The sequence below is a fragment of the Rosa rugosa genome, chromosome 1 (genome assembly GCF_958449725.1).
Source record: "Rosa rugosa chromosome 1, drRosRugo1.1, whole genome shotgun sequence".
NCBI lineage: Eukaryota > Viridiplantae > Streptophyta > Magnoliopsida > Rosales > Rosaceae > Rosa > Rosa rugosa.
The window spans coordinates 37,343,255-37,369,091 of record NC_084820.1 but is presented as its reverse complement, the minus strand read 5'-3'; the positions used below and the strand labels follow the sequence as shown (position 1 = coordinate 37,369,091).

Below are 25,837 nucleotides of genomic sequence, written 5' to 3'. Positions count from 1 at the left end.
CTTATATTTGAGAGTCCCATTAAGTCTTGGGTTTGGAAGCCCAAGGCCCAAACTCAACTCCAAATTGTGTTGTTAATTTTTGGTCATCACGCATGCGCAATTGCATAACATGAAAAATATTGAATAAAATGGAGTTAATTACATACATTCTTTGTCCATGTGCTTCACCTGTTTAGTTAACTTGGTGTATAGGTTTTTCCGTTTTACTTTTGTCAAATTGATCTATAGCTTTATCTCTACTAATCAATGCGGAGGAAATAGGTGCCAACTTCAACACCAAATGAACGGAAATGATTCCATTGATTAACCGAGATAACACATAGATCAAATTGACCAAGTTGAAAACACAAACCAAAATAGCTAAAGACTCAGAACACATAGACCAAGAAATGTAATTTCCAACAATTAACACACTGTATGTATCCTTAAACTAATAAAAATGATCAATCATAACAGAAGTGACCAGCAAAAAATAATAGCAGAGGTAGAAAATCCCCTTGGATATATATGTTTGATAGCAGATGGCACTGAGGTATCTGCGATGTCCTTGTTACTAATTGAAGGGGTGACTTTGTAACAAACTTCTTTTGCATCCCAGCACAAAAGTGGTACTAAATACCAGACAAAGTGTAAGATATAATTCAAGGGAGCAAGAAATGCTAATAGGTAGTGCTCCATATCCATCTATATGTTATATATTACCAGTTTGCCTTCCCCTAAACTACCATGTCTGTCATCTAACTGTGATTTCAGTTTACCGGCCTACATTTTAGGCGGTATTTTTCCAAATCAGCATCCAGATCATCAAAAGTCACAGTTGTATCTCCATAAAATGTTTTCTTCCTTTTAACAGATTCTGTAATCACATTCTTCCTATGCTAATTTTCTGCAGTCACATTCTTCCATTGCTGAGATTCTGTAGTAACCTTCGGACCACCATTTCTCACCTGTCCACAGCCTCTTTCAAGTCCAACACCACCATGACCATGAAACGATCCCCTTGAACCAGCTCTTCCTAGCCTGTTCCCCAACAAAACAAGAAAAAGATCATGTTCTTGACTATGCCTTTCCTCAGTAATGGCTTTCCCAGTGAAGTTAAGCCGCGAAAAAAAAAATAGTGAACACAAGTAAACGGCAACATCAGGAAGACATCAGCTAGCAAAGTTCTACTTAACATGTCTTTTCTTTCCCACTTCTCCAAATCCAAATAATTGTCTGCAAACAACATATAGACTGCATTTTGCAAATGCTAATATCAGTACATTTTTCATCTGTGTGAAAGTGTTCACACATTCACATGTAAACTTTCACACACACAATATGTAACAGCCTATACATTATACATACACTCATCAGTCATCACATTTCTTTCACTTCCATGAATAATGTTCTCCCTCTCTTTAGCAGGTTTCTTCAATAGTTTCAGACTGCTATTTCATCACACAGGTGCTTAATAGAAAAATTTCATAAAAGAGAACAACTATAGCTCAAGTTATTAAAAATGTTTTCAGTATGCTGCCTTGGTTAGAAATACTTTAGCCAATGTATTGGTATAAACATGTTTGACTACCAGTGAAAACTGGATAAAGTCGGAAATAAAAATATCATAGATACACAGATGCTCCTTGTGGCTTGAAATCACTGGCTTAAGTTGATACAAAATAAATTAGTAGGCAACATAAAAACAAATCTTTATGATGAAACTGTGAACAGAACATCAATGAAAGCTCAGACCAAAGTGAAGCGGGACTGATATTTTCCTCATTAGCTTATTTTCCAAATGCATAGGGAGATCAAGATAACCATTTCAGACTAAATAAATATGACTTCATGTAACTCAACTCAATGGAAAGTCCTATATTTAATTGCAAAGACACAACATACAGAGAGATCATAATACCGATTCCCAACACAGAAGCAGAAAGAAAGAAACACTATACCTCTGGAAGACGGGAGTTGGATGTTCTTGCATGAAATTTGTATTTGGAGGCAGAAGCAGAGGAACAGGAGAAACAACATTGAGTCCCACAAGCTTAATTTCCACTTTCTTTCCATCAAGATGCTGATTGTTGTATCTCTCGATTGCTGCTAGAGCATCTGAATAGTGCTTATAGACAACTTCAGCTGTTCCCTGAACAGAAGCAACGCAAACCTTCTAAGCCAAAGAAAAGAAAAACATTCTTTAAAGAATTCCATGGATGTCAAGCTGTGAAGATACCTTAGATCTTCCACTTTTATCATAATGGATTGAGTGCCTTTCCAATTCACCAACCTCAGAGAAGAGCAACTGCAGATTGCATTGTAGTTATAACCTTTTCAACTTAAATGCCAAAAGCGTTGTGAAACCAAAAAGTTCAAACAATTACAAGGCACATTTTTTGAGTCTAAAACTGACCAAACAACATAAAGAAGAATAAGAACAATCACTCATACAAACTGGCAGATTGAGCAGCATCCTATATATACAACTTGACCTTATGAACACATGCACATTCATTTGCCCCACAAACATGTTTACATATACACACCCCCTGCATAGATTACAGTGCCCATATCAAAAGAATAACACTATTTCCTTTTAAAAACCCAGACAGGTGATTCAGGGTCACAGATTACAGTGACCATATCAAAAGCAAGACACCATTTCTTTTGAAACAGGGGATAGAGGGTCGTCTGGTAAAACTCCTACCATGACAAACAGAGTTCATAAAAGATTGCAAACCAAAACTTCAAGTTGGGATCTTTGGCACCCTTTAGTTAAAACCCCAATTCCGCTTTACTTCACTGAATCATATAACCCTCTTTGACAGCTCTGGGACTAAAAAGGCCCCCTCTTTTCCCACATGGATTATACATTTATACACCACAACACAAACAGAGAAAGGACACAAAAAATAACCAAATTCATGTCAAAAAATAATAAATACCTACCTCTATATCTCGATTGGTAACATCATAGTCCAAGTTAGATATATAAAGCTTGGTGCTTCCCTCACTGTTCATCGCTTGGCTCAAAGCCAATGGCAGCTCAATCCTTCTGGGTCCAGGCTGTCCTTGCATTTCCTGCATCAAAATCACTAACACACATCAAACACTAAACCAAAACATCATACATGCAAACCCTAAACCCTAAAGCCTACGCCTTTTTGGTTCCTGATAGCAGAAGAGAGTGAAAAAATCAAAGAAGCTAGGAAAACCCAAAAAAGTTGAGAATGTGGGGAAGCGTAAACGGTGGCTCACCGGCAGAGTGGGATACGGCGCCGTTCTGTAGGCGTTGCGGTTCATCGGCCGACGAGAGGGGCCTGAGGTGGAGCCTCCGCCGCCGAAATGACCGTTATGCCCTCGTGGCTGGTGAGCGTGGCTGTTGTGACGGCGTTGTTGCTTGGATTCGGCGATGAGGGCGTCGAGAGGGAGGTCCAGGCGGTCCTGAGGGAAGGGCATTTTGGGTAAAAAGCAGAGATAGAGGTGAGGGGTTTTGGAGGACAGTGAAGCAGGGTTTTTGGTTTTGCAGAATCTCTACAGTACGTTCTAGTGGTGAAGGAGAATACTGGCGTGGTTTAAAGGCGGGGGAAAGATTTGTCTCATTAGGGACACGTGTCGAACGTTGAAAAATATGTGTTCTTATTTTGCCTGTTTTAAAAGTCATTTTTGGATGATATTATTTAAGAAAAATTAGTAATTTCGAGCTTATAATTATATAGTTTCTATTTTTCAGTTTCAGTTCATTAATCTTACTGGAGTCACCAGTTTTATGAGGTTTTCATTTTCGAAACTCAAGCTCTTTTAGTTCATAGATTTTATTATCATTAGAAGTTGATATGTTTATTAGTTTAGCCTCGATCTTTTTTTTTTTACGGCAATGGTGATGTTGCCGCTTGGTGCTTGTTTTCAAACCCCAAACCCAAACAAAGGTCTCTTGAGTTTGTTTGACTAGGTTATCATAATGTCACACACATATACACACCTATAAATTTACAATTATTTTGTTATAATCTGATAGTCGCGTTATATACTTATTAAATCTATGTATATTATGATCATCACTTAAAATAAGTTTTTTTTTTTAGAGAGAATGGGCTGTCAATCCATTAATAATGAATATGTAGGTAACATTACAGAAAAACAGTTCACCCAATCCTCAGGCTACGACAAGATTGAGTCATTCTAAAGCAACCTAAAATGCAACATCACCTTGGAAATAAGTCCAGAAATAACCAATAACCAGACATGACTAGTGAAATGTTTGAAACAGCTCAAGAGCTAAACCGCTTAGAGTAAATTATATTTATACAAAACCCGATTGACCTCAAGACATGTGACATATCGAATAGAGGCCAGATGATCAAGAAATGAAATAGTAAAATAAATTAGGGACTTTAAAATACCAAAAGAAGAAACCAAGAGCTTAAATAAATTTACAAAAAAATAATAATAATAAACAAGGGCCTTGAAACAATTTTACATTTTCAAAAACGCATTTACTTCTCACGACACCAAGAGTAGACTATGAGTGATTTAGGGTTTAACGAGGGCTTTTTTGCCAAAACAAATTTCAGTCGATTCTCACATGAGTAGATTCAAAACACTGAATCTAGGTGGGTCTGTCATGAAAAGATGAAGGCTTAGCACAAACTTGTCACCAAAGAAAATCGTCACGTTCATGTTGTTCGAGAGGCTCCCAGTTGTTATTCCCAAAATTTACCCCGTCGTCTATGCACTTTAGGAGTTCTCATAAGTTCTTATCTTTAAATCTCAATCTTTTTTAGCAAATCGACCTTTAGATGTTTAGAACTTCATGAGTATATAATTTTTGTAAATTTTTAGCCAAATAAAAAATCGTAAAAACGTTCATAATCGTGATTTATCATTTATGAATACGGAAGGTTCAAAGTGGCCATATTTGGTTTGTCTATTGATTTGATATAGTTCGTCACCTTTACGATTAGCAATATGGAAGAAAACTTGCAGCAATGATATACTCATGGAGACCTAAAATATTTAATAGAGGATTTGTTGAGATGTGATAGAAACGTAGGTCTCAAAATCATTGATTTGAAAGCTCTCATGATGTTCTCATTTTTATGGTCTCATTAGAGCCTCTCCCTACATGTTTATAACATCTGAAAAGGCAAACAAATTGGTCGACCTTTTGGAAGAAAAATATAATTCTTTGTTTCCTATTACGATCTCTTGGAACATCTCTTCAATCATGTCTCTCATAAGAAAAATAAATGAAAAAACGATGTTCAAAATGATGAAAAAAGAAATAAAGTTGCAAACTTTCTCATATGATGATAGTAATTAATGAATTTTTTTAATCAAAATGAAATTTCCATTGAATAAAGTAACTCACACAATTAAACCAACACATAAAGTAAATCAAAACAAATGTTAACATAAGAATGGGATGCATCATACATAGCTTGTGAGACCTTTTCTTATTGGCTTTTGCCCACCAATGGTTGGGCAGTTAGCCCCAAAATTAAGGGAAGAAAGAGCAGACAATAGTAGCCTTTCTAGATCAGGGAATTTTAATATTTAGCTGGTGCTACTATTCATTTGAAAGATTACATAAGGAGTTGGAAGCTGCCGCCACTGCGACAAGAGATTTGCATAATTTTATATTTTAATAAATAAGAACATCAATAAAATATTAATATTGTTTAGCTTCATTTCCTTACATAAATCAAACACTATAGTGAGTTTTTTTCCTTGTTATTGGGAAAACGTTCCAAAACACCGGAAAGAAAAACTAGCGAGACGTTTATTTTCCCTTCATATGAACACAAAGGAATTGATTTCATTTTTGAACCAAACAAGGCTTTAGTGTTTGTTACACCATATTTATTGAATGAACTATTGAATTTTTTTTTTAATAGAACGAAGCTAGCAAGGTTTAACGTATTGATTCACAATTTTTAATCACACAAAGTCACAAACTATGAAATCTCTATCTTGAATTGCAATTTGAATGTATCTATATGCACTCACTTTGAGGTACCATAGCTTTTTGGCCAAATTAATATTTGAGGAACTATACAGAGCGTTTCTTGCCTATTGAATAAGGAAGGTGTCATGTTGTACATACTGCATATTGTACCGCTTCATAGTGATAAAAAATTGACTCTTATAAACATTAAAGCTTCTTTTTTCCTTTAAATACTTTTTTATTATTGTTTTAAAGGATATGGATCTTCCGGCTCCTGAAAATCCAAATGTCCAATAACTAGGCCAGGACAAACATGTATTCGTCCCAGATACACTGATATCTCTAGTGAATTATATGGATGCTCAGCACGATCTAAATCTGCATTGTGTGGCGCACACTCGAGCACAGACCCTATGTGGCCCCAGGTAAAACCAAAGAAATTATTAATTATCAGGAATTAAATCAATATCATCATCAACAATTACACTTGTTGAAAGGATAAATAACAGGTCTGCAAAATGAAATCGACCAAATTAATGGATAGGTGAATGCATTGAACCTAAGTATACAAGAGTCTATTGATGCCAAAGATAACAGGAACGAGCTACTTGAACAAGATACTAATCTTGCAAATCAACTTCAACAACAGTTGATGGATGTAGACGTCATCACTGTTGGATCATATACGCAAATGGAATACATTGTGAACAACATGTTACCTTTCCCCAACTAAAAGCGAATTGCTATGTTTTCGTTTGTAACTGTTCTCGAAAAACACTGTATACAGAATCTAATAATAGAAAACGGGGTGGAGTTTATGCCCTAATCATTCCTCTGGCATAATTATATGTGTTTAACCCAAATGCTATCCCAAACATCTCTTAGAAATGGTGTATGGAATTATCTAATTTTTGTGTAGTTCGAATGAGTTACTACTACGAATAATGTCTGAGTTTATACCCTAATCGTTCTTATTTTTACTTGTTTTTAAAGTCTTTTGAATGATATTATTTAAGAAAACTTAGCAATTTTGAGCTTATTGTTTGTATTTTTCAGTTCATAAATCTTATTATAGTCATTAGCTTTATAGCTTCCATTTTTTTCGAAACTTGAAGACTTTTAAGTTCATAAATCTTATTGTCATGAGAAGCCAATATGTTTCTTAGTTTATCCGTTTAGTATTTTTAGAAGTTGAAGAGTGTTCGAAAATTCGTATCATATTGGTGGTGCTTATGCTGTCCTTTAGTGTTTTGTTCCCAAACCCAAACAAAGATCCATAGTTTTTGTTTGGTAAGCTAGTTCTAATGTCACAAAGACACATTTACACAACTACAATTAGGGGTGGGCACAACCGATTTGGAAACGGTTTTCGGACTGAACCGGCCCGAAAATATCAGTTCAGTTACCGAACCGAAAAGAAGAAGGAAAGAAAGTGTTGGAGCAGAGCCGAAACCGAATGAATACGGTTCAGAAACGGTTGTTGGATGTTTATCGACCACTTTTGCACCGAACCGACCAAATTTTAAATATACTAAAGCTCCTACACTGTTCAACTAACAGTGATTTGGCTCCAAGTGATTTGACTCTTTTGTCCTCGCTTCAGATTTTTTTTCCGGCTCTACCTTATCTGGATATATCCTATCTTCGCGTCGTTTCTTTCTTCTACAATCTTCTGACCATCTTTATCAATTGTTGAGAGACAGAGATCGGTTGTGTGTGTTTGCTTCGCACGAGGAGGTAGAGAGATAGATCGGAGGGTAAGTTTGAATCCTCAATCCGGGTTGAGAGATAAAGAGAGTTAGAGAGATCGGTTGTATTTGTTTGCTTCGGACGAGGAGGTAGAGAGATAGATCGGAGGAAAAGTTTGAATCTTCAATCCGGTAATTGCCTCGCCTAATTATCAGGGCTGGTTGCACTTGGATGTGAATATTGTGGGTTTTGTTTAACTTGGGGCCTCCGATTTGTGAAATTTTCATTGCTTTGTTGTTTGTTTGTTTGATTTGGTGTTTTTGCTCCATTGTTCCTGGTTTCTGTGATAATAGTGTTTGTTTGTTTATTCTAAATAGGAGTCTGGGTTTTGGGTCTCTTGCCTTTGTTTTTGTTCTGATCGAGTTTCCAACCTTGGAATTGATTGTAGGCTATGTAGAAATCTGATGGTAAGAACCCTCTTCTTATTGTTTCTTCTTTTCATGATCAGAGTAATCAGCAAAAGAAGAAGCGGTTTCATTTTCAGCAAAAGCAAAATAAGAAAAGCGGTTCACTTGATTTGATGGCTTCAATTGCATGATGGCTGTTTTCATTTTTCTTTTTATTATGAACAGACATAATGTTTCACATTTTAACCTTCTACTTAAATGCATTATTCGCGGGTGAAGCTATTTGGTTGGCATTGATTGCTATTGATCTTTCTTCTGTTAACTGAAGCTTATCTGATTCAATTCTTAATGTATGCGATTTGGTTTCCTTCTGCAGCCTGGGTTTTAACTTTTCAACAGTTCCAAGATCCAAATTTTTTGTTTTCAATCTTTCATCTTTGTTATGATTTAGTAAATTGTCATTCTTTTCCATTACTAAAAGATTTTCTTCTGCTGATAAGTGATAAGATTGTGAGTTTGTGATGATGTGAGAGGTTTATTACCAACTGATGTATGAATATGGCCGAAGAACATATTAGATTAGTACTTATTTATCCATTGTTTTCTTAGTACTTATTTATCCATTGTTTTCTTCTGCAGCATTGATTGTAATTAGTAATTATTATATTATCTAAAGAAATTAATTCATATGGTGGTTTCAAATATAAAATGCAAGAAGTTGTTCTCACTTGGTTTCCATAATGAGAAGTTGTGCTTCAGTGTTGTTGTCTTATTTATGTTTTATGATTTCTTGATATCTAAGCTACAAAGTTATTAAAACCAAAGTTCACAAATCAATAGAGATGGGTCCTGTTATACTTCTTTATGTATGTAGAATGCAGCTTCCTTCTGAAGCTTAAATTGTTTTTCTGATATTTCCATTTGCTTTATTGTGCAGACCACAATAAAGTTCCTTGGTTTGCTGAGTTCTCCTTTGGTTTGATCAAAGGCTGTGGTTTTGGTGGATTTCGACAGAGTGAGGATTGCAGGTTTGGAAGTTTTTTTTAGCTTTATTCCTTATTATTATTATTATTATTATTATTATTATTTTTATTTTTATTTTTTTTTTATAATTTTTTTTTGAAGTAGTTGGGTTTTCACGTTGTTGTTTGTTTAGAATTCATGGATATATGGGTTTTTTGGTTTAGGGGTTGTGATTGTGTTTCGGATTGGGATTTCGGAATTGATTGAAAATGTTTGAAGTTATGTTTGTGATGTTTATGTGTATCGAACTGATGTACGGTTTGACGCTATGTTTGTAAAGATTATTGTTGTTTGGGTAATTAAAACATATGCCTTTATGATCACAACGATAGCTATTAAAGACTAAACAATGAATACAAATTTTCTATCCATTAAGAAGATTATTTGCAATAATTAGTGATTGGTTTGCATATCTCTTACAACCAACACTATAGAGTTTTCTATCCTATACTCTTGAAATTATCAGTTACATTCAATCCCATACTTTTATTATTTGTTGTTCTTAATATTTAAATAATATTAATTTTTATCTGTTGCAGGCTTTGTTTGTGCTACAGTTTCAACTCTGGGCAATTGATTGCAATACCTTCAAGGTATCGTTTTTATCTTTCATAATTTAAAATCTTTCATTAATTTATATATTCATTCAACTGTGGGATGAATGATAGGATGCTGCTGCTGATTTGGTCTCCTGATCATTCTTTTGTTCTGTATAAGTTTAGTTAATTAAACTATGATTGACTGAATTAATGGAAAAACAATTTTATCTTTGGACTTCAGCACTGAACCTGCAGGATCACATTTTTGTTAGGATTAAAATCCTGTTTATTAAGTTTAATTATCTGAGCTGTGGCATACCATGTATTTTTGATTGTTTCCCTCTTTTTGAGCATTTCTGTTTTGGATCAGTCTGTGTCATATTTGTGGAATTAAGTTTTGCTTGGACCTTTAAATTGTTAATCGATTTCTATATAGATTGAGGTAAGTTGGGTATTACTATCTTCTTCATTGACGAAGAAAGAATGGTTTAGGGAGAAGAAAGAATGGTTTAGGGAAAAGAAAGAATGGGTATTTTCGGAGAGTTATAGAAAATTTTTGAACTAAAGCCAGTCAATTGCAGTGGGTATTGAGTAGTTTCTTTTTGTGGTAATATTTTAGTTTTGTACAGATTCAAGTTTGGAAGAAGATAATAAAGTGTTTTTAGTTTTATTTATTTTCTGTTCAGTTTAAAAATAATAGAGTGGCTATGGGTGTTAGTATATCTGGAGAAGATTATGGTGTTAGTATGGTTTTTTTTATTTATATTTCTTCTGCTTTTCGATGACAAGTACTAATACATTTTGCCAAGGGGTGTTTCTTTCTTTGGTGAATGCATTGTCTTATCTGATTCAATTCTTAATGTTCTGGGTTTTGGGTTTCTTGCCTTTGCTTTTGTTCTGATGCATTGGCTTAGACATTTTAGCATTGTTCATAATAAAAAGAAAAATGGTGAAAATTGAGAAAATTGTTTAATTGTATTTAAAATGGTGAAAATTGTTTTATTGTTATCATTCACATCCCGCAGCAAAGCGCGGCACTGTTGCTAGTTCAAATATATTCATATAATGAATATATTTATCAATACGTGTCCAACGTTGATAGGGTTAGATTTTCTAATGGTTTAGATGAATAACACGACAGCCCTAGGTCTATCACTTTCTCATTTTCCCTACCCTTATCCCCTCTCTCAAACTCGGCCGCACTCTCTCAGTATCTCAGACTCTCACTCTCTCAGTGTCTCACTACACTCTCTCTGTCTCTCAGTCTCTCTCAACTCTCTGTCAAGTGTCAACTCGCAGCAGCAACAACAGTTTCTTCACTCTCTTCAACTCTTCCTCAAGCTGTGATTATGTGAAGCTCGGTGAGACGGTGACTCAAGCTCGGAGAAATTTTGGGATCGATTTCTGGGTTCGAATTTCTTGAATCTCTTTCTCTTGTTAAGTTGTTGGGTTCGATTCACTTTCTCATTCTTGTTTTGGAATTTGGGCTGTGGTGTTTCTGGGTTCGATTAAGTTGTTTAATACACAAGTACTTTTAAGCTTTGGGTTCGATTAAATTGTTTCTGGGTTCGATTAAGTTGTTTCTGGGTTCGAAAGAGAAACTGATCTTGATTTCATATGTTTCTTGTGGTGTTTCTGGGTTCGATTCAGTTTCTCAAGATTTCTCATTCTTGTTTTGAAACTAATCTTGAAATAATGATATTTGGGCTATATTTTGGATGGGAATTAAATTACATCGATTTTGGTCTAATTTTTTGCTTGCAGGTTAGAGCTGCTGAGCTTCGGCAAATACTAGTAGAACTTGGACCGGTACTGTGAAAATTAGAATAAACTTTTCTACTCCCGGCTTCTTCTTTGTTCGTTGAGTTGGATTTCTTATATTACTTCTTTTGTTAATTTTACAGGCGTATATCAAAATCGCTCAGGCTATTTCGTCTCGACCTGTAAGTTGACTCTTTTCTATGAGCCAAGTACTCTCTTTATAGTTGTTGAAGCATGCTGTTTCTTTTGAAGAACCAATCCTACATTTTTGCAATGCATTTCTTAGTAAATGTTATGTTAAACTCATTAGGAATTCTTAATGATAAGTCAGGCTTTGTTTTTTTTATTTTTTCCTTCTTCTTCTCTAATAGACTAATACTAAGTAGATTGGATATTGATGAAGCCTTGGAGATGGTTTCTCTCATTTGTTGCTGGTTTGCAAAGTAGTGAGTCATATATATGTGTGTAGATATATTTACAAGATATATTTAGGGACTTTAAACCAAGAGCCAAAATAAAATTCACAAAACAACAAGGGCCTCAAAACAATTTTACAATTTCAAAAAACGCATTTACTTCTCAGCGTAGCAGTGTGAGAGTGATTTAGGGTTTAACGAGGGCTTTTTGCCAGAAAGAAAATTTCAGTCGATCCTCGCCGGAGTTAGATTCAGAATGCGGAGGTCGATTGCGAGTCTGGGTGGGTCCCTCTTCAAAAGCCGAGGGTTTAGCACGGGCTCGTCGCCGGAGAAAATCGTCGCGTCCGTACTCTTCGAGAGGCTCCCGGTTGTTATTCCCAAAATCGACCCCATCGTCTATGCATTTCAGGAGTTCTCGTAAGTTCTTATCTTTAATCTCAGAAATTGAATTCAGATGCGATTTGATGATTGTGTTTTGCTCCGGAATTTGATTAATGAAAGAAAAAAGTGAAATTTTGATTGTTTTGGAAGAGAAGTGAAAGAAAAGTTTGAAAATTTGATTGGTTTATATGGTAGAAGAGTGTATGGAGTAGCTGATTTGAGCTGGGCTAAGCTCAGTTTTACAGTTTCAGAAGATTGAAGAATGCCAATTCAGTGTTTTGCTTTAATAAGTGTGTACTATGGTGATACCTGAATTGGTAGAATTTTGATTCAATTTCTGTGAGTGATGTGCTTTTTTTGTTTAGTGGAGCTCATGTTACTTTGTTGTTTTGGCCTTTGGGATTGTAGGTTTCGGTGGCGACAGCAATATCGACGCAGATATCCAGATGAACTTTTAGACAAGTCTAATGCTAGGTGAGGTTTAGAGGCTGATTACTTTATTGGATTTGTTACTTGATCACAACTGCATTGCATATGAATGATGGCCCTCCTTCTATTTCTAATTTATCAAGCACATTTGTGGCTTTTGCCTTCTGTTCTAATTGCTGAATCGTAAAGGTGCATTTCCCAGTAAAAAATATTCTCGGGCGTATTTGCCATTTTAACTAAATTTCATACTGTCGTGCATGATGATCAGGAAATTTTTGATTCCCGATATGTTCATATTGTGTCCAGTATTAGATTAGTCTATTTTCTGGTTTCAGTGGCTGCCACACCTTAAAGGTAGTTGATGTTTATTTGTAAAATCTAATTGATAAAGCTCATATGCAATTGTTCCACTTATTGCAGTATAATTGGTAATCGCACTATATACGTACTGAGTTAATAGTATATGTTTTGATTCGTTCTGGACTTGTATCTTATTAATCTTAGTTTTGTGAGTCTTCTTTTTACGGAACACAAGTACTTTTAGGTCCCTTCTTTTGCGAAAGCTAATGTGCCAATTAAATGGTTAGTTGTTTAATCTTTTTGTAAGTTTAAAGGCATTCAAAATCTTGTATGATGACGGCAATAATGACATTTTCTTTTGGAAACCCAATTTATGTCTCTTGTTTTTGTTTGACGAGGTAGTCCTAATATCACACACATTTACACAACTACAAATTTACGATTATTATGTTATAATCGACAATTACATTATACTAGAAAACGTGCCCGCACTTTACTGCAGAAAATAAAGACACGTCAAACGGAGCTCAGACAATCAAGAAATGAAATAGTAAGAGAATTTAGGGACTTTAAACCAAGAGCCAAAATAAAATTCACAAAACAACAAGGGCCTCAAAATAATTTTACAATTTCAAAAAACGCATTTACTTCTCAGCGTAGCAGTGTGAGAGTGATTTAGGGTTTAACGAGGGCTTTTTGCCAGAAAGAAAATTTCAGTCGATCCTCGCCGGAGTTAGATTCAGAATGCAGAGGTCGATTGCGAGTCTGGGTGGGTCCCTCGTCAAAAGCCGAGGGTTTAGCACGAGCTCGTCGCCGGAGAAAATCGTCGCGTCCGTACTCTTCGTGAGGCTCCCGGTTGTTATTCCCAAAATCGACCCCATCGTCTATGCATTTCAGGAGTTCTCGTAAGTTCTTATCTTTAATCTCAGAAATTGAATTCAGATGCGATTTGATGATTGTGTTTTGCTCCGGAATTTGATTAATGAAAGAAAAAAGTGAAATTTTGATTGTTTTGGAAGATTAGTGAAAGAAAAGTTTGAAAATTTGATTGGTTTATATGGTAGAAGAGTGTATGGTGTAGCTGATTTGAGCTGGGCTAAGCTCAGTTTTACAGTTTCAGAAGATTGAAGAATGCCAATTCAGTGTTTTGCTTTAATAAGTGTGTACTATGGTGATACCTGAATTGGTAGAATTTTGATTCAATTTCTGTGAGTGATGTGCTTTTTTTGTTTAGTGGAGCTCATGTTACTTTGTTGTTTTGGCCTTTGGGATTGTAGGTTTCGGTGGCGACAGCAATATCGACGCAGATATCCAGATGAACTTTTAGACAAGTCTAATGCTAGGTGAGGTTTAGAGGCTGATTACTTTATTGGATTTGTTACTTGATCACAACTGCATTGCATATGAATGATGGCCCTCCTTCTATTTCTAATTTATCAAGCACATTTGTGGCTTTTGCCTTCTGTTCTAATTGCTGAATCGTAAAGGTGCATTTCCCAGTAAAAAATATTCTCGGGCGTATTTGCCATTTTAACTAAATTTCATACTGTCGTGCATGATGATCAGGAAATTTTTGATTCCCGATATGTTCATATTGTGTCCAGTATTAGATTAGTCTATTTTCTGGTTTCAGTGGCTGCCACACCTTAAAGGTAGTTGATGTTTATTTGTAAAATCTAATTGATAAAGCTCATATGCAATTGTTCCACTTATTGCAGTATAATTGGTAATCGCACTATATACGTACTGAGTTAATAGTATATGTTTTGATTCGTTCTGGACTTGTATCTTATTAATCTTAGTTTTGTGAGTCTTCTTTTTACGGAACACAAGTACTTTTAGGTCCCTTCTTTTGCGAAAGCTAATGTGCCAATTAAATGGTTAGTTGTTTAATCTTTTTGTAAGTTTAAAGGCATTCAAAATCTTGTATGATGACGGCAATAATGACATTTTCTTTTGGAAACCCAATTTATGTCTCTTGTTTTTGTTTGACGAGGTAGTCCTAATATCACACACATTTACACAACTACAAATTTACGATTATTATGTTATAATCGACAATTACATTATACTAGAAAACGTGCCCGCACTTTACTGCAGAAAATAAAGACACGTCAAACGGAGCTCAGACAATCAAGAAATGAAATAGTAAGAGAATTTAGGGACTTTAAACCAAGAGCCAAAATAAAATTCACAAAACAACAAGGGCCTCAAAATAATTTTACAATTTCAAAAAACGCATTTACTTCTCAGCGTAGCAGTGTGAGAGTGATTTAGGGTTTAACGAGCGCTTTTTGCCAGAAAGAAAATTTCAGTCGATCCTCGCCGGAGTTAGATTCAGAATGCAGAGGTCGATTGCGAGTCTGGGTGGGTCCCTCGTCAAAAGCCGAGGGTTTAGCACGAGCTCGTCGCCGGAGAAAATCGTCGCGTCCGTACTCTTCGTGAGGCTCCCGGTTGTTATTCCCAAAATCGACCCCATCGTCTATGCATTTCAGGAGTTCTCGTAAGTTCTTATCTTTAATCTCAGAAATTGAATTCAGATGCGATTTGATGATTGTGTTTTGCTCCGGAATTTGATTAATGAAAGAAAAAAGTGAAATTTTGATTGGTTTGGAAGAGAAGTGAAAGAAAAGTTTGAAAATTTGATTGGTTTATATGGTAGAAGAGTGTATGGTGTAGCTGATTTGAGGTGGGCTAAGCTCAGTTTTACAGTTTCAGAAGATTGAAGAATGCCAATTCAGTGTTTTGCTTTAATAAGTGTGTACTATGGTGATACCTGAATTGGTAGAATTTTGATTCAATTTCTGTGAGTGATGTGCTTTTTTTGTTTAGTGGAGCTCATGTTACTTTGTTGTTTTGGCCTTTGGGATTGTAGGTTTCGGTGGCGACAGCAATATCGACGCAGATATCCAGATGAACTTTTAGACAAGTCTAATGCTAGGTGAGGTTTAGAGGCTGATTACTTTATTGGATTTGTTACTTGATCACAACTGCATTGCATATGAATGATGGCCCTCCTTCTATTTCTAATTTATCAAGCACATTTGTGGCTTTTGCCTTCTGTTCTAATTGCTGAATCGTAAAGGTGCATTTCCCAGTAAAAAATATTCTCGGGCGTATTTGCCATTTTAACTAAATTTCATACTGTCGTGCATGATGATCAGGAAATTTTTGATTCCCGATATGTTCATATTGTGTCCAGTATTAGATTAGTCTATTTTCTGGTTTCAGTGGCTGCCACACCTTAAAGGTAGTTGATGTTTATTTGTAAAATCTAATTGATAAAGCTCATATGCAATTGTTCCACTTATTGCAGTATAATTGGTAATCGCACTATATACGTACTGAGTTAATAGTATATGTTTTGATTCGTTCTGGACTTGTATCTTATTAATCTTAGTTTTGTGAGTCTTCTTTTTACGGAACACAAGTACTTTTAGGTCCCTTCTTTTGCGAAAGCTAATGTGCCAATTAAATGGTTAGTTGTTTAATCTTTTTGTATGTTTAAAGGCATTCAAAATCTTGTATGATGACGGCAATAATGACATTTTCTTTTGGAAACCCAATTTATGTCTCTTGTTTTTGTTTGACGAGGTAGTCCTAATATCACACACATTTACACAACTACAAATTTACGATTATTATGTTATAATCGACAATTACATTATACTAGAAAACGTGCCCGCACTTTACTGCAGAAAATAAAGACACGTCAAACGGAGCTCAGACAATCAAGAAATGAAATAGTAAGAGAATTTAGGGACTTTAAACCAAGAGCCAAAATAAAATTCACAAAACAACAAGGGCCTCAAAATAATTTTACAATTTCAAAAAACGCATTTACTTCTCAGCGTAGCAGTGTGAGAGTGATTTAGGGTTTAACGAGGGCTTTTTGCCAGAAAGAAAATTTCAGTCGATCCTCGCCGGAGTTAGATTCAGAATGCAGAGGTCGATTGCGAGTCTGGGTGGGTCCCTCGTCAAAAGCCGAGGGTTTAGCATGAGCTCGTCGCCGGAGAAAATCGTCGCGTCCGTACTCTTCGTGAGGCTCCCGGTTGTTATTCCCAAAATCGACCCCATCGTCTATGCATTTCAGGAGTTCTCGTAAGTTCTTATCTTTAATCTCAGAAATTGAATTCAGATGCGATTTGATGATTGTGTTTTGCTCCGGAATTTGATTAATGAAAGAAAAAAGTGAAATTTTGATTGGTTTGGAAGAGAAGTGAAAGAAAAGTTTGAAAATTTGATTGGTTTATATGGTAGAAGAGTGTATGGTGTAGCTGATTTGAGCTGGGCTAAGCTCAGTTTTACAGTTTCAGAAGATTGAAGAATGCCAATTCAGTGTTTTGCTTTAATAAGTGTGTACTATGGTGATACCTGAATTGGTAGAATTTTGATTCAATTTCTGTGAGTGATGTGCTTTTTTTGTTTAGTGGAGCTCATGTTACTTTGTTGTTTTGGCCTTTGGGATTGTAGGTTTCGGTGGCGACAGCAATATCGACGCAGATATCCAGATGAACTTTTAGACAAGTCTAATGCTAGGTGAGGTTTAGAGGCTGATTACTTTATTGGATTTGTTACTTGATCACAACTGCATTGCATATGAATGATGGCCCTCCTTCTATTTCTAATTTATCAAGCACATTTGTGGCTTTTGCCTTCTGTTCTAATTGCTGAATCGTAAAGGTGCATTTCCCAGTAAAAAATATTCTCGGGCGTATTTGCCATTTTAACTAAATTTCATACTGTCGTGCATGATGATCAGGAAATTTTTGATTCCCGATATGTTCATATTGTGTCCAGTATTAGATTAGTCTATTTTCTGGTTTCAGTGGCTGCCACACCTTAAAGGTAGTTGATGTTTATTTGTAAAATCTAATTGATAAAGCTCATATGCAATTGTTCCACTTATTGCAGTATAATTGGTAATCGCACTATATACGTACTGAGTTAATAGTATATGTTTTGATTCGTTCTGGACTTGTATCTTATTAATCTTAGTTTTGTGAGTCTTCTTTTTACGGAACACAAGTACTTTTAGGTCCCTTCTTTTGCGAAAGCTAATGTGCCAATTAAATGGTTAGTTGTTTAATCTTTTTGTATGTTTAAAGGCATTCAAAATCTTGTATGATGACGGCAATAATGACATTTTCTTTTGGAAACCCAATTTATGTCTCTTGTTTTTGTTTGACGAGGTAGTCCTAATATCACACACATTTACACAACTACAAATTTACGATTATTATGTTATAATCGACAATTACATTATACTAGAAAACCTGCCCGCACTTTACTGCAGAAAATAAAGACACGTCAAACGGAGCTCAGACAATCAAGAAATGAAATAGTAAGAGAATTTAGGGACTTTAAACCAAGAGCCAAAATAAAATTCACAAAACAACAAGGGCCTCAAAATAATTTTACAATTTCAAAAAACGCATTTACTTCTCAGCGTAGCAGTGTGAGAGTGATTTAGGGTTTAACGAGGGCTTTTTGCCAGAAAGAAAATTTCAGTCGATCCTCGCCGGAGTTAGATTCAGAATGCAGAGGTCGATTGCGAGTCTGGGTGGGTCCCTCGTCAAAAGCCGAGGGTTTAGCACGAGCTCGTCGCCGGAGAAAATCGTCGTGTCCGTACTCTTCGTGAGGCTCCCGGTTGTTATTCCCAAAATCGACCCCATCGTCTATGCATTTCAGGAGTTCTCGTAAGTTCTTATCTTTAATCTCAGAAATTGAATTCAGATGCGATTTGATGATTGTGTTTTGCTCCGGAATTTGATTAATGAAAGAAAAAAGTGAAATTTTGATTGGTTTGGAAGAGAAGTGAAAGAAAAGTTTGAAAATTTGATTGGTTTATATGGTAGAAGAGTGTATGGTGTAGCTGATTTGAGCTGGGCTAAGCTCAGTTTTACAGTTTCAGAAGATTGAAGAATGCCAATTCAGTGTTTTGCTTTAATAAGTGTGTACTATGGTGATACCTGAATTGGTAGAATTTTGATTCAATTTCTGTGAGTGATGTGCTTTTTTTGTTTAGTGGAGCTCATGTTACTTTGTTGTTTTGGCCTTTGGGATTGTAGGTTTCGGTGGCGACAGCAATATCGACGCAGATATCCAGATGAACTTTTAGACAAGTCTAATGCTAGGTGAGGTTTAGAGGCTGATTACTTTATTGGATTTGTTACTTGATCACAACTGCATTGCATATGAATGATGGCCCTCCTTCTATTTCTAATTTATCAAGCACATTTGTGGCTTTTGCCTTCTGTTCTAATTGCTGAATCGTAAAGGTGCATTTCCCAGTAAAAAATATTCTCGGGCGTATTTGCCATTTTAACTAAATTTCATACTGTCGTGCATGATGATCAGGAAATTTTTGATTCCCGATATGTTCATATTGTGTCCAGTATTAGATTAGTCTATTTTCTGGTTTCAGTGGCTGCCACACCTTAAAGGTAGTTGATGTTTATTTGTAAAATCTAATTGATAAAGCTCATATGCAATTGTTCCACTTATTGCAGTATAATTGGTAATCGCACTATATACGTACTGAGTTAATAGTATATGTTTTGATTCGTTCTGGACTTGTATCTTATTAATCTTAGTTTTGTGAGTCTTCTTTTTACGGAACACAAGTACTTTTAGGTCCCTTCTTTTGCGAAAGCTAATGTGCCAATTAAATGGTTAGTTGTTTAATCTTTTTGTATGTTTAAAGGCATTCAAAATCTTGTATGATGACGGCAATAATGACATTTTCTTTTGGAAACCCAATTTATGTCTCTTGTTTTTGTTTGACGAGGTAGTCCTAATATCACACACATTTACACAACTACAAATTTACGATTATTATGTTATAATCGACAATTACATTATACTAGAAAACCTGCCCGCACTTTACTGCAGAAAATAAAGACACGTCAAACGGAGCTCAGACAATCAAGAAATGAAATAGTAAGAGAATTTAGGGACTTTAAACCAAGAGCCAAAATAAAATTCACAAAACAACAAGGGCCTCAAAATAATTTTACAATTTCAAAAAACGCATTTACTTCTCAGCGTAGCAGTGTGAGAGTGATTTAGGGTTTAACGAGGGCTTTTTGCCAGAAAGAAAATTTCAGTCGATCCTCGCCGGAGTTAGATTCAGAATGCAGAGGTCGATTGCGAGTCTGGGTGGGTCCCTCGTCAAAAGCCGAGGGTTTAGCACGAGCTCGTCGCCGGAGAAAATCGTCGCGTCCGTACTCTTCGTGAGGCTCCCGGTTGTTATTCCCAAAATCGACCCCATCGTCTATGCATTTCAGGAGTTCTCGTAAGTTCTTATCTTTAATCTCAGAAATTGAATTCAGATGCGATTTGATGATTGTGTTTTGCTCCGGAATTTGATTAATGAAAGAAAAAAGTGAAATTTTGATTGGTTTGGAAGAGAAGTGAAAGAAAAGTTTGAAAATTTGATTGGTTTATATGGTAGAAGAGTGTATGGTGTAGCTGATTTGAGCTGGGCTAAGCTCAGTTTTACAGTTTCAGAAGATTGAAGAATGCCAATTCAGTGTTTTGCTTTAATAAGTGTGTACTATGGTGATACCTGAATTGGTAGAATTTTGATTCAATTTCTGTGAGTGATGTGCTTTTTTTGTTTAGTGGAGCTCATGTTACTTTGTTGTTTTGGCCTTTGGGATTGTAGGTTTCGGTGGCGACAGCAATATCGACGCAGATATCCAGATGAACTTTTAGACAAGTCTAATGCTAGGTGAGGTTTAGAGGCTGATTACTTTATTGGATTTGTTACTTGATCACAACTGCATTGCATATGAATGATGGCCCTCCTTCTATTTCTAATTTATCAAGCACATTTGTGGCTTTTGCCTTCTGTTCTAATTGCTGAATCGTAAAGGTGCATTTCCCAGTAAAAAATATTCTCGGGCGTATTTGCCATTTTAACTAAATTTCATACTGTCGTGCATGATGATCAGGAAATTTTTGATTCCCGATATGTTCATATTGTGTCCAGTATTAGATTAGTCTATTTTCTGGTTTCAGTGGCTGCCACACCTTAAAGGTAGTTGATGTTTATTTGTAAAATCTAATTGATAAAGCTCATATGCAATTGTTCCACTTATTGCAGTATAATTGGTAATCGCACTATATACGTATTGAGTTAATAGTATATGTTTTGATTCGTTCTGGACTTGTATCTTATTAATCTTAGTTTTGTGAGTCTTCTTTTTACGGAACACAAGTACTTTTAGGTCCCTTCTTTTGCGAAAGCTAATGTGCCAATTAAATGGTTAGTTGTTTAATCTTTTTGTAAGTTTAAAGGCATTCAAAATCTTGTATGATGACGGCAATAATGACATTTTCTTTTGGAAACCCAATTTATGTCTCTTGTTTTTGTTTGACGAGGTAGTCCTAATATCACACACATTTACACAACTACAAATTTACGATTATTATGTTATAATCGACAATTACATTATACTAGAAAACGTGCCCGCACTTTACTGCAGAAAATAAAGACACGTCAAACGGAGCTCAGACAATCAAGAAATGAAATAGTAAGAGAATTTAGGGACTTTAAACCAAGAGCCAAAATAAAATTCACAAAACAACAAGGGCCTCAAAATAATTTTACAATTTCAAAAAACGCATTTACTTCTCAGCGTAGCAGTGTGAGAGTGATTTAGGGTTTAACGAGGGCTTTTTGCCAGAAAGAAAATTTCAGTCGATCCTCGCCGGAGTTAGATTCAGAATGCAGAGGTCGATTGCGAGTCTGGGTGGGTCCCTCGTCAAAAGCCGAGGGTTTAGCACGAGCTCGTCGCCGGAGAAAATCGTCGCGTCCGTACTCTTCGTGAGGCTCCCGGTTTTTATTCCCAAAATCGACCCCATCGTCTATGCATTTCAGGAGTTCTCGTAAGTTCTTATCTTTAATCTCAGAAATTGAATTCAGATGCGATTTGATGATTGTGTTTTGGTCCGGAATTTGATTAATGAAAGAAAAAAGTGAAATTTTGATTGTTTTGGAAGAGAAGTGAAAGAAAAGTTTGAAAATTTGATTGGTTTATATGGTAGAAGAGTGTATGGTGTAGCTGATTTGAGCTGGGCTAAGCTCAGTTTTACAGTTTCAGAAGATTGAAGAATGCCAATTCAGTGTTTTGCTTTAATAAGTGTGTACTATGGTGATACCTGAATTGGTAGAATTTTGATTCAATTTCTGTGAGTGATGTGCTTTTTTTGTTTAGTGGAGCTCATGTTACTTTGTTGTTTTGGCCTTTGGGATTGTAGGTTTCGGTGGCGACAGCAATATCGACGCAGATATCCAGATGAACTTTTAGACAAGTCTAATGCTAGGTGAGGTTTAGAGGCTGATTACTTTATTGGATTTGTTACTTGATCACAACTGCATTGCATATGAATGATGGCCCTCCTTCTATTTCTAATTTATCAAGCACATTTGTGGCTTTTGCCTTCTGTTCTAATTGCTGAATCGTAAAGGTGCATTTCCCAGTAAAAAATATTCTCGGGCGTATTTGCCATTTTAACTAAATTTCATACTGCCGTGCATGATGATCAGGAAATTTTTGATTCCCGATATGTTCATATTGTGTCCAGTATTAGATTAGTCTATTTTCTGGTTTCAGTGGTTGCCACACCTTAAAGGTAGTTGATGTTTATTTGTAAAATCTAATTGATAAAGCTCATATGCAATTGTTCCACTTATTGCAGTATAATTGGTAATCGCACTATATACGTACTGAGTTAATAGTATATGTTTTGATTCGTTCTGGACTTGTATCTTATTAATCTTAGTTTTGTGAGTCTTCTTTTTACGGAACACAAGTACTTTTAGGTCCCTTCTTTTGCGAAAGCTAATGTGCCAATTAAATGGTTAGTTGTTTAATCTTTTTGTAAGTTTAAAGGCATTCAAAATCTTGTATGATGACGGCAATAATGACATTTTCTTTTGGAAACCCAATTTATGTCTCTTGTTTTTGTTTGACGAGGTAGTCCTAATATCACACACATTTACACAACTACAAATTTACGATTATTATGTTATAATCGACAATTACATTATACTAGAAAACGTGCCCGCACTTTACTGCAGAAAATAAAGACACGTCAAACGGAGCTCAGACAATCAAGAAATGAAATAGTAAGAGAATTTAGGGACTTTAAACCAAGAGCCAAAATAAAATTCACAAAACAACAAGGGCCTCAAAATAATTTTACAATTTCAAAAAACACATTTACTTCTCAGCGTAGCAGTGTGAGAGTGATTTAGGGTTTAACGAGGGCTTTTTGCCAGAAAGAAAATTTCAGTCGATCCTCGCCGGAGTTAGATTCAGAATGCAGAGGTCGATTGCGAGTCTGGGTGGGTCCCTCGTCAAAAGCCGAGGGTTTAGCACGAGCTCGTCGCCGGAGAAAATCGTCGCGTCCGTACTCTTCGTGAGGCTCCCGGTTGTTATTCCCAAAATCGACCCCATCGTCTATGCATTTCAGGAGTTCTCGTAAGTTCTTATCTTTAATCTCAGAAATTGAATTCAGATGCGATTTGATGATTGTGTTTTGCTCCGGAATTTGATTAATGAAAGAAAAAAGTGAAATTTTGATTGTTTTGGAAGAGAAGTGAAAGAAAAGTTTGAAAATTTGATTGGTTTATATGGTAGAAGAGTGTATGGTGTAGCTGATTTGAGCTGGGCTAAGCTCAGTTTTACAGTTTCAGAAGATTGAAGAATGCCAATTCAGTGTTTTGCTTTAATAAGTGTGTACTATGGTGATACCTGAATTGGTAGAATTTTGATTCAATTTCTGTGAGTGATGTGCTTTTTTTGTTTAGTGGAGCTCATGTTACTTTGTTGTTTTGGCCTTTGGGATTGTAGGTTTCGGTGGCGACAGCAATATCGACGCAGATATCCAGATGAACTTTTAGACAAGTCTAATGCTAGGTGAGGTTTAGAGGCTGATTACTTTATTGGATTTGTTACTTGATCACAACTGCATTGCATATGAATGATGGCCCTCCTTCTATTTCTAATTTATCAAGCACATTTGTGGCTTTTGCCTTCTGTTCTAATTGCTGAATCGTAAAGGTGCATTTCCCAGTAAAAAATATTCTCGGGCGTATTTGCCATTTTAACTAAATTTCATACTGTCGTGCATGATGATCAGGAAATTTTTGATTCCCGATATGTTCATATTGTGTCCAGTATTAGATTAGTCTATTTTCTGGTTTCAGTGGCTGCCACACCTTAAAGGTAGTTGATGTTTATTTGTAAAATCTAATTGATAAAGCTCATATGCAATTGTTCCACTTATTGCATTAACCTTACATGATTCAAGCACAAAATGGTGCAAATAAAATGTACAACTCTAGTCTGATACTTTGTTTTGGTGAACAGGGGAAAAGGAGACTACCAAATTGATTATGTACCAGCTCCACGGATCACTGAAGCTGACAAACAAAATGATAGAAAGTATGGAGTATAATTTTGGTCTATCTATAAGAATCTATTTTTCCATCTCAACTTTTCACTTTATTTGAAGTAAAAGAGCTCCTAAATATTGCCTATGAATTTCTTAAAAAACCTATTCTACAGTCGTCTTGGATTTAAGGTGGATAAATGTTTTGCACTGGTAATGGTTGGATATTGAGTGATTACTATTGATAATTTGTTTTAGTGGTTACTTCTTAGTTGGCTGTTCTTTATGGGTTAAATGTAATGTGAGTTAAGTTTTATTGCAATTGTAGTGTTTCAGAGGTCTGTATGTAATATCATATTAGTAGATCATGTGTGTCTGTGCCTTGGAGTTATGATATGGTTAAAAAACTATTGTAGTGGGTGAAACTTAATTGCTGAGAGAAAAATTAGAAGAATTGATAACTCATTAGATCTTTTATACATAAAACTTATGTGAATGATTTTGATGTCAGAACACAAAAACAAAAAGTTCCTAGTATTGAAGTTAGTTGTCTTGTTCTTTAGGTCATTGCAGAGAGCACTTGACAGAAGACTTTATCTTCTTATCTATGGTAACACACATGGATCTCCTAATGGAAAGCCAGTCTGGCATTTTCCAGAAAAAGTGTACGAGTCTGAGGAGACATTGCGGAAGGTGATGGCTGTTACATGATATATATTATTTTTCCTGTTCTTCCATATAAATCACATTTGTGTTTGCTAAATAAATACCATTTTTCTTCAGTGTGCAGAATCTGCATTACTGTCTGTCCTAGGTGATCTGTCCCACACATATTTTGTTGGAAATGCTCCTATGGGACATATTGCAATGGAGTCATCAGTGAATGTGACCGACTCTCCATCTTTCAAGGTTGGCTTTTGGCAACATTTTCTGTTTTACACTGGCTTGTGCTGATAGTGATAATAATTTTATATGTGTACTGACAATTACATCTTTTTCTTCCCTTTCTTTCAGCAATTCTTTTTCAAGTCTCAAGTGATTGCAACAAACAAGTTAAAAATTGGGAAGTGTGAGGATTTTGTTTGGGTGACCAAGGATGAATTGATGGAATATTTTCCTGAGAAAGCTGAGTTCCTCAGCAAGATGATCATTAGCTGATCTGCCATATGTAATCTCTTTTTGCATAAAATCTTTGCAATTCAGACTAGGAATTTATATCGACTGTTGATTAAAGAGTGAAACCTGACATAGTGAATCTTAGGCTGTAGAATGCTGCAATTAAAGTTTGTTGTGGGGCTTGCTGTTTACTGGCTGAAGTCTGGCTCAGTACTGGAATTTTTGGATAGTTGTTGCATCAATGCTGCCCCTTCTGGATTTTTCATGTATTTTCCCTCCCTTTTTTTCCCCTGGTAATAAATCTACTTACTGCAATGGTACTGTTGATATTTGATTGTACATTATGTTCGCAAAGTCCCTCTCCTGAAGCTCCATTTTTTGAATGTGCTTGGTTTGTTTATTTTTTTTTTTTTTTTTTACATCTTCAGGAATAAGAATACC

At 35.7% G+C, this 25,837-nt stretch overlaps 2 protein-coding genes across 6 annotated transcripts; one reads left to right on the top strand and one right to left on the bottom strand.

Annotated features, from left to right (window-relative positions):
* Positions 1 to 651: 651 nt before the first annotated feature.
* On the bottom strand, positions 652 to 11,525 carry LOC133724798 (THO complex subunit 4B-like). Of its 2 annotated transcripts, none has more exons than XM_062151644.1 (5): positions 11,395 to 11,525; positions 2,932 to 3,063; positions 2,219 to 2,287; positions 1,941 to 2,131; positions 652 to 1,020 (listed from the first exon to the last, which is right to left on the bottom strand). In XM_062151644.1, exons 2-5 carry the CDS (start codon positions 3,058 to 3,060, stop codon positions 879 to 881), a joined length of 531 nt encoding a protein of 176 aa, XP_062007628.1. In that variant the 5' UTR covers positions 3,061 to 3,063; positions 11,395 to 11,525; the 3' UTR covers positions 652 to 878. The 2 variants fall into 2 exon arrangements, with proteins under 2 accessions (XP_062007628.1, XP_062007627.1); XM_062151643.1 differs by lacking the exon at positions 11,395 to 11,525 and adding an exon at positions 3,241 to 3,307.
* Positions 7,466 to 25,622, top strand: LOC133724797 (uncharacterized). 4 transcript variants are annotated; one of them, XR_009854027.1, is made up of 8 exons: positions 7,466 to 7,809; positions 7,996 to 8,085; positions 8,963 to 9,053; positions 9,588 to 9,641; positions 11,352 to 11,396; positions 11,492 to 11,530; positions 24,259 to 24,333; positions 24,844 to 24,910. XR_009854027.1 is itself a non-coding variant. In XM_062151641.1 (6 exons), the coding sequence occupies exons 1-6, from the start codon at positions 23,207 to 23,209 to the stop codon at positions 25,436 to 25,438; spliced, it is 678 nt and encodes a 225-aa protein (XP_062007625.1). In that variant the 3' UTR covers positions 25,439 to 25,622. The 4 variants fall into 4 exon arrangements, 1 of the variants encoding a protein (XP_062007625.1); XR_009854026.1 differs by lacking the exon at positions 7,996 to 8,085 and having other exon boundaries at positions 7,470 to 7,809; XM_062151641.1 differs by lacking the exons at positions 7,466 to 7,809; positions 7,996 to 8,085; positions 8,963 to 9,053; ... (1 more) ...; positions 11,352 to 11,396; positions 11,492 to 11,530 and adding exons at positions 23,207 to 23,367; positions 23,740 to 23,805; positions 25,064 to 25,165; positions 25,295 to 25,622 and having other exon boundaries at positions 24,844 to 24,973.
* The last annotated feature ends 215 nt before the right edge of the window (positions 25,623 to 25,837 follow it).